At 39.2% G+C, this 9,210-nt stretch overlaps 1 protein-coding gene and 1 pseudogene across 1 annotated transcript in view; one reads left to right on the top strand and one right to left on the bottom strand.

Annotated features, from left to right (window-relative positions):
• Positions 1-9,210, top strand: part of Nup210l (nucleoporin 210kDa-like) — a gene marked incomplete in the record, with an annotated part of 112,499 nt that overhangs the window by 15,967 nt on the left and 87,322 nt on the right. The window contains 5 exon segments of the mRNA XM_013508241.1: positions 5,296-5,427; positions 6,123-6,216; positions 6,927-7,077; positions 7,531-7,663; positions 8,433-8,591. Coding sequence (XP_013363695.1) covers positions 5,296-5,427; positions 6,123-6,216; positions 6,927-7,077; positions 7,531-7,663; positions 8,433-8,591 — 669 coding nt within the window.
• Positions 193-4,618, bottom strand: LOC102019537 (annotated as a pseudogene).

The raw sequence follows: 9,210 nt of genomic DNA, 5'->3' as shown, positions 1-9,210 counted from the left end.
CTTGTAGATAACAATATGTAAAACAATAACCATTGATAATTTCCTACCACTTTGTCTAATTTGGTAAGCTCCCCCCTATTATTGTTATCCTTCTCTTACTCTTTAAAAAAAAAAAAAAACAAAAACAGAGATCAAAAAATGAGTATGTAAGAATCAGTAAAATATAAAATTCTCAAAGATAATATTTGAGGATCATGTCATACAAAATAGCTGCAAAGGACAGAGGAAAATATAAAAGTTAGAAAAGAAGGATTGATTGGCCACATATGCTACTTTAACTACATGAGTTTGTTTTGTTTTAAATTTTTGCAGTGCTAAGGATCAAACCCAAGGTCTCCCACATGCTAGGCAAGCACTTTACTACTGAACTACATCCTAGCCCTACGTGAATTCATTTTGGTGTCAAAAGATTCAGATTGGAGATGTAGCTCAATGAGGAGGAGCATGCAAAGCATGTGCAAGGCCCAAGATTCAATCCCCAGCCCTACAAAAAATAAATTTAAAAAAATTAAAAATCTGCAAATATCAAGAAAATGCCAACTTTGGCTCTCAGATTAATTTCATCAGACTTTTGGCTAGTATCCAAGATTAAGTATCTTTAAGTCACCTGTCACAATTTCACTATTAATACCCTTGTGCATATAGATGATGGAGACTCCTGTTGATAGACTTCATGTTGAGTACCCTGCTAGGTGCATTTATTCCCGCTGGGACAAAGACAAGCTAACTGAATGGAAGCAAGGAAGGAAAGAGGCTTTGCAAGGGGAGCACATGAACAAGGGAATTCCATCATTCTTTTGAGAGATTTTGTGGGTTTTTTTGTGGGGAGTTGTTTTGTTTTTTGAGACAGGATCTTTTATATAGTGCAGGTTGGCCTTTCTGTGTACCCCAGTCTGGCCTCAAACTCACAACAATCCTCCTGTCTCAGCCTCCTGAGTACTGGGATTATAGGCATGCACCACCACGCCCAGCTTCGTTTGACAGATATTTATTGAGTTTCCTGCTATCTTTTTTTTTTTTTTGAGGCAAGATCTCTTGCTGTGTAGTTCAGGCTGGCCTTGGACTCCCTATGTAGCCCAGGCTAGCCTAAAACTCACAGTGATCCTCCTGTCTCAGCCTCCCATATACTGGGATTACAGGCATTCGCCATGACGCCTGGTGAGTTTCTTACCATCTATAAGGTGCCTACAAAGAAAAAATTACTGCCACACATTGTGGCAGCACTTGGTAGCCTGACACAGGCAGATCACCACAAGATCAAGGCTACCCTGGACTACATAGCAAGACTCTGTCCCAAAAAAGAAAAAAAAAACACTATTGATATTTAGGTGCTTGCAATTTTGTTTATAATGTTTTTACTAATAGTGTGGTAACGACAATTAGTGGCTGTTTTGGTTACTTTTTCTCATTGCTGAGATAAAATAACCAACACCCAAAGTTAAAGGAGGAAAAGATTTTAGCTCAAGTTGGTAGAGGTTTTAGTTCATAGTTGGCTGGCCCCAAGACAGGGTGTTATGGCTGAGGGCATCACAGAGGCGAAACAGTTCATGGCAGGCAGAAGGCAGCAAAGCAGCAAAGTAGTAAAGAAGCAGCAAGTGACCAGCAGTGACAACAGCAGCCCTCACACCCTGGGTGGGGCACCCTTAATCCTAGCATCCACCATGACTCCTAGAGTCACATCCTTAATCCTTAACACACCCTAGATCCAGCCGCCTATGAAAAACCCCAGCTATGACTGCATGAGGCCTTGGGGGGACATCTAGATATAAGCCATAGCAGTGGCTATGTCAGAACTGATGGATAAAGGTAAGAGAGAGGCCTGAGGCAGGCCTGTTCTATGTGGTGAGAATGCTAGATTTCTTTTAACTTTTTTATTTTTGACTAGGTGTTACCTCCATTTGGTAAAACATTGAAAGAATATAAAAATTTATATGGTGAAAAATAAATATTTCTTTAATCTCAGTTTTCTAAGAGGTACACTTTTATGTTCTAGGTTTATTGTTTGTTTTGGATCTGGTGATTGAACTTAGGGCCTTGGCACTGAGCTACATCCCCTCTCTCCCTCTCCCCACCCCTCCCTGTCTCACTCTCACTCTGTCTCTCAAACACACACACATCTTTCCTTTTCCATCTCCCTAGATACCAGTTCATTTTTCTATCTCATTTTTCTTTTTTTATTACTTGACTGTAGTATGGAAATGAAGTATATTGAAGTTTACTTAAGGATATAGCCTGGTGCAAATATTTGTTATAATATCTAATAAGATGGGTGTGTTGGTGTACTCTTATAATCCCACCCAGCACTCTGGAGGCTGAGGCAGGAAGGTCATCATGAGGTCAAGGCCAGCCTGGGCTACATAATGAGTTTAAAGCCAGCCTAGACTACAGAGCAAGACCTTGTCTCAAACAAACAATCTAATAAAGTTGTTTGTTTATTTTTCATGTTAAAAGCAGGTAAGTGAAATGTGGGACATTTTTCCTAATTACCCTAAAATTCCTTGTAGTTCACCAGAGTAACTGTTTCTTTATGGATCATGGCCTTGTGTTGAAAACCTTGCTATTAGCAATCAGTTAAGTAGGCATTCTGTGTACAAGGGTTTTCATATTTTTTATGTAAGGTCATGGCTGCTTCCGTTTTGTCATTGCATTGCGTATTTCTCCACTGAAGAGAGGGATTTAATTTCCCATTTATTACTGGATTATCCAGTGCCTGATTATCTGGTGCATGTGTTATCTAAGCTTGCCCTTCCTTCCTTCCTCCCTCCCTCCCTCCCTTCCTTCCTTGCCCTCCCTGGAAGGCTTCCTTAATGCTAATTCAACCAGCGCATCTTGTAAGATTTCGACTTCTCTTGGCTCCTGTCCATAGACCTAATGTTTTGTCCTTTAATTCTTCTAACTTCAGATTTCCTTCTTCAGTTAAATATTAATCAAAGATTTAAAATTTTAGATGGACGGAAGAGATGCTACAGAGAGTTTCCATGTGCCTTTCACCCACTTTCCACCAATAGCCTTTTTATTTTTTATTTATTTCGCTCTGGGATTCAATTTAAGATACTTCATTACTAAACTATGTTTTCATGTTTCCTTAGTATCCTTTGATCTATAATAAATTTCTCAGTCACTTTTGACACTTTACATTAGATATTTTCTGTATTTTCTCAACTTGGGTGTGTCAGATGTTTTCTCATGATTATTTTGGGGTTGTGACTTTTTAGGGAGGAAAATACACAGATGAAGATTTCTCCTCATTGTGGTATCTCAAGGGAGTATATGTGATTTATCACTGGCAGTGTTAACCACGAGCCCTTGGCTGAGATGGCATCTGTCAGCTTTCTCCACTATAAAGTTCCTGTGCTCCTCTCCGTATGCACTATTCACTATAGGTGATCAACAGGCATAGTGGTATATACCTGTAGTTGAGCTTCTTGGAGGCTGAGACAGGAGGATTGTTTAAACCCACAAGTTTAAGACCAGCCTGGGCAACATGGTGAGACTGTCTTAAAAAAAAAAAAAAAAGGTGGGCAGGGCATGGTGGTGCCCAGCACTGGGGAGGCTGAGGTGCTATCTTTTTCCTAATTACCCTAAAATTCCTTGTAGTTCACCAGAGTAACTGTTTCTTTATGGATCATGGCCTTGTGTTGAAAACCTTGCTATTAGCAATCAGTTAAGTAGGGGAGGCTGAGGTAGGAGGATCACCTTGAGTTCGACCCCAGCCTGGGCTACATAATGAAACTCTATGTCAAAACAAAACAAAAACCCCTGCCTATTGGTACTAAGTAAGACTCTCCATACTTTTGTCATCATCTGGGCTAAGAGATCCAGACGGTTTTGTGGGTGCTGGAAACCTTTCATTTATCCCCATTATAGATCTCAACTCCACCAGCCGTTTCTGCAGGCCTCCTAACCAACTGACACATCAGCATCCTTCTTGGTGGTGATTATGTACACAGAGTCACTCTCTGTACCACAGCTTTACCAAAGGGAAATCTTGTTTCCTATAACGCACCGTCATTCAGGGATCCAACAACTGGTATGAAGTCTGGAGGGCCACTCTGTCCAGCAGCACTTGGGACCTGGTTGTATCTTTTACCATCTTGCTGAGTCTTTTTAATTTACATGCGTCTCTATTTTGCTTCAGTTAGCAGGATGGCAATAAGGTCATCTTGCTGTGAAGACTTTGAGCCTGGCTTAATTCATCAGATTGGACATCAGAATTTTCTTCTGCTGGTCAATCTGCTTTTCTTTCTTCTCATAGTACTCCATAATCTTCTTTTTCAGTTTTTTGCTGAGTGTGTGTGTGTGTGTGTGTGTGTGTGTGTTTTGAGACAGGGTCTCACTATACAGTTCAGGCTGGCCTTGAACTCGATATCTAGCTCAGACTGACCTCTTGTGGCAGTCCTCCTGCCTCAGCCTCCTGAGTGCTGAGATTAAAGGCATGCACCACCACGCCTGGCAGTATTCCATGATCTTGTCTTTCGGTTTGTGCAAGAGAACCTTTCCCAATGCTGAATTCTTCTGCTTTCACATCTGTTTCTTCTGCTTTCTCATTGGCTTCTTGTTCAGCGAAAGTCATCATACGCTTAATCTGCTTTTGTTTGTCAGCATTGCTGAGAGCCATGGTGAAAGGAGTACTAGGCCTGTAGGCAACTGGCTTGAGTTAGTTTTGTAGAGCCCGGGAAAAAGAATGGGAATGGACAGCCTGGCCAATCTCAGGCATTTTAACCTCCGGGCCCAGGCAAACAAGCAAACAAACAAACAAAAACCTGATAAATACTTTAAATATAATTTAATTTTCTCACTCTTTTATTTTTTTGTTTTGTCTTTTGACACAAGGTTTCGCTGTTTGTTGAGGCTGACCTTGAACTAGCAGCAATCCTTCTTCCCAGCCTCTTGAGTGCTATTGTTATAGGCATGGGCCACCATACCTGGATATCACTATTTTAAAAACTCCTATTTTTCCATGGATGAGTGAAAACATCATCATAGATAGATGCTTGGGAACCATGATCTAGTGTCTTATTGTAAACAGAGATTCTTAGATCTTACCATGTTATAAAAACAGCTGTTACAATCCTTCTTATTTTTTATTTTTTAATAATCTTAAAACACATGCATATAATCCCAGCACTTGAGAGGCTGAGGCAGGAGGATTGCTGTGAGTTTGAGGCCAGCTTGAACTACATAGCAAAAAAACAAAAAACAACTCAAACTTTTAGAATAAGCTTTGAGTATTTGAGCCATCTAGTAGATTCGTGACCTGTTGAATTCAGTACTCAGCTTTTCTGTTCATTGCAGTGACTGACCATGAACTACGCTGTGACGTTAAGGTTGATGTGATACACAGCATTGAAATTGTATCTCGGACCAGGGAACTGTATGTAGATGATTCACCTCTGGAACTGATGGTGAGGGCATTGGATTCTGAAGGTAAAGAGCTTCACAGGATTCAACAAAATTGCCTGAAGTAAAGTAATATTCATTTACCTTTAGCACTTGGAAACAGGAACTTTAGTGATAAAAGCAGATTGGAAATAAGACTTATTTTTGATTTGGAAATCACGTCGATAAGGAAGTATTTATTTATTTATTTATTTTACTTTTAAGGCAAGGTCTCACCCTGTAATTCAGGCTGGTCTTAAACTCACAAGGTAGCCTAGGCTGGCCTTGAACTCACAGCGATCCTCCTGCCTCTGCCTCATGAGTGCTGGCATTTAAAACATTCAATCTTATTGTCCTTTCTCTGTAAACCATTGAGTCATTTTTTAAATCTGAAAAATGAAATACTCTGGAATCTTATAAAAATGTATGTTAATGGATTAAGGGTGCCTCTGAAGGAGGCTTTTTGTAGAAATGAAGAGAAGAAATATAGCTAATTTTTGTCAACCAGAAGTTAACCAGCTTGACTCTTTTTTCCTCTTGGAACGTATGCACAGCCTCAGTACTTATATCGTTTGGTAGGGGTGGTCCTTCTAAATACTTTAGCTCATTAATCATAGTGCTTCTGTTTGTTATAGAAAGAGGCCTAACATACTTTTCTAGTTAGAGTTCCCTTTCTTGTTGCAGATAGCTGAAAATTTTTGAATATGTGATTATATCTTACCTGCTTTTGGCTTGCTCTACAGGAAATACTTTTAGCAGTTTGGCAGGGATGGTGTTTGAGTGGAGCATTGCTCAGGATGACAAGTCAGCAAGAGAAGAACTGCGTAGCAAAATTAGGTAAACTTGAAACCAAATATAAATCATCTCACTCTGAAGGAGACTTCTGCCGTTGGATAGCACACTGAATACCTAATGTTTGTGTGAACTTTGATAATCCTGCTGTCTGGACTTTTTTGAGACAATAAATTCACCAGGGAAAATATCTTTGATAGAATGACATATGCTGTACATAGGTACCTTTATGGTAACTTTCTTTCTTTCTTTCTTTCTTTCCTTTTTTTTTTTTTTTTTTTTTTTTGTGACAGCATCTCACTATGCAGTTCAGGCTGGTCTTGAACTCACAATGATCCTCCTGCCTCAGCCTCCCGAGTGCTGGGATTACAGGCATGCGACACCACGCCTGACCCTTTATGGTAATTTAATTTGAGTCTGAGCTCAGCGCTATATAATTACTTGAGCCAGGTATATTTTGTGGCAGTTTTGCTGCTCAAGGAGTCTGCACATGCTGCAATAGAATGAGTAGAATACTGTGAAATTTTGTCCTCAGTACCAAAGAATAGATCTCAGACCACCCCAGTATTAGTTCTACAGTTTTAGCCACAGTCATTAAATACTTTTCTTATAGTCCATGTGGAAAATAGAAGTTTTAAAATTCTACCTTGTATAGACAAGAAAGAAGAGAGAAACTATGTTTGAAGTCTCCTTGAGATTTTTGGAAAAAGACATGATTTGATTCGCTAGAAACAAATTTTGTGTCATATCTTTAGGATTCTGAAATACTCTGAAGAAGAATATTCTCCCCCAGGCTATATAGTTGAGATGGAAAAAGAGGAGAAACGAGGAGATATGATTTTGGTGTCTGGCATTAGAACTGGTATTGCTGCTGTAAAAGTTCGAATTTATGAACCATTCTATAAGGTAAAAAGTTTGTGCTATAAACTTACATCTTGCATCTATAATCCTTTTTGTGTGTGTGTGTGTATATTTGAGACAGTGTCTTGCTATGCAGTTCAGGCTGGCCTTGAGCTCAGTTTGTAGCCCAGCCCAGGCTGGCCTCGAACTCACAATGATCCTCCTGCCTCAGCCTCCTGGAGTGCTGGGATTACAAGCATGTGTCACCACGCCCGGCTCTTTTTTATTATTATATGGAAAAAAAAATGTCATAATAATATAATAGAAGAATAACAACAGTTAATACATTGCATATCATTATCTTCAAAGTAGTTACTCAGAATACAAGATATGGGCATAAAAATTCTCCAGATGATATTAGCACAAACCTTTCTTTTCAGTGAACAAAGAGAAACCAGTAGTGTATCTTTTTTTTTTTCTAGTAGTATATCTTGTACTTTTTTCTCCTTTCTCTTCTAGAAAGTGGCATCAGCACTGATACGTCTCCTTATTTTAGAGAATATCTTTCTCATACCATCCCATGATATTTATCTCTTAGTAGGAGCATATATTAAGTACCAAGCTGCAAAAATGGTTCAGGGAAGAGTAACAGGTAAGGTGCTTTATCTTTTCCTATAACTCACATTTCCCAAATCCTTTCTGTTGATAACAAAATAAGCAATGTTCTCATATATATGAAAAATACTTCTTTGTTTTTTAAGATTTTATGACAAATTACTTAACCACTGTACTTGAACTAATACTGGAGAGAAATTGTCCACGTCTTGAAATAGGTTCGTGAGATATTTGGGCTACATAGCTTCAGTTCCCATAGGTATCCAAATTCTCTATTAAAACAACCACTAAAAATTTACAAATTTTGTGGGGCAAGTGAAGGGACTTGAATGATTATTGATTTTTGCAAACTTTGTCTCTTGGGCTGGGGATTTAGCTCAGCGGCACAGTGCCTGCCTGGCAAGCGCAAGGTCGTGAGTTCGATTCCAGGTACCGGAAAACAAAACAAAACAAAACAAAAAAGTTGTCTCTTGAGCAACTCAGTTCCTTAGCCAAAAGCTTAATCACACTATTGACCCTAGAAGTCCTACTGAGTTTATAAAGTGTGCGTTGTAAAGTGTCCTTATTTATCTAATGGTGATTCCTCCTGCTGTTCAGTTCCCTAGTTGTAAAGAATACAAGCAGTACCAACAATCAACTCAGCTCCTGTTCCCCGGTGGCTAGAAATTTATAGTGGGAGAGAAATCGGAAACAGGTCATACTCTATTTTAGGCTTGCTTCAGTTCATTCTCTTAAAATCCAGCAGTAACCACTACCACCTGGAATGGCTGTTGCCATTACATTTATGTATCTTTCATGTCTTACAGAGGTGAAATTTCCCCTGGAACATTATACACTGGAATTGCAAGATCACAGAGCTGCACCTAATGGATCTCTTTCTAGCAAAGTGGCTTTACTGGATGAGAAAACGGCCACAGTGACTGCCTTCCAACTGGGCCAAGCTAATCTTGTCTTTGTCCACAAAAGTATCCTTTTGTTCAAGTTTTAGCTGCCAATCAGCCACTTCCTTGCGTGTGCTAGATGTGTTCCTTGGTAAAAATAATTTATTGATATTTATTATAATGCTATTATACTGTCTTTCTATGTTTTATTTTTATTTTTGTGGTGCTGAGGATCAAACCCCGGGGCCTTGTGCATGCAAGGCAAGAGCTTTACCACCACAACACATCCCAGCCCTCTAGGCGTTGTTTTATTTTATTTTTTTTGGTACCAGAAATTGAACTCAGGACCTGCGCTTGCCAGGCAGGCACTTGTGCTGCCGACCTATATCCCCGACCCTATGTGTTATTTTAAACAAGAACTATAAAATTTTATTGTCATAACTTCTAATAAAGGATAGATAAGAAAAAGAAAATAGTGGGAACTTGGGATCTGTTGACAAATGCTTATTTGCATCTCCAGTATAACTAGGAGACTAGAGAAAACAGAGTTTAGAGAACATGCATGAATTTTATTTAATTTCTTCCCTGTTTTCACATGATAATTAAATAGTTGTGGAAAATGGTATTGTCTGAAGTAGATTTTTGTATTTTTGAAGTTGAGCCAACCATGGTGGTGCATGCCGGTAATCCCAGTATTTGGCAG

This window comes from Chinchilla lanigera, unplaced genomic scaffold (assembly GCF_000276665.1).
Source record: "Chinchilla lanigera isolate Chin_1 unplaced genomic scaffold, ChiLan1.0 scaffold00144, whole genome shotgun sequence".
NCBI lineage: Eukaryota > Metazoa > Chordata > Mammalia > Rodentia > Chinchillidae > Chinchilla > Chinchilla lanigera.
This window is presented reverse-complemented; position numbering and strand designations above follow the sequence as displayed.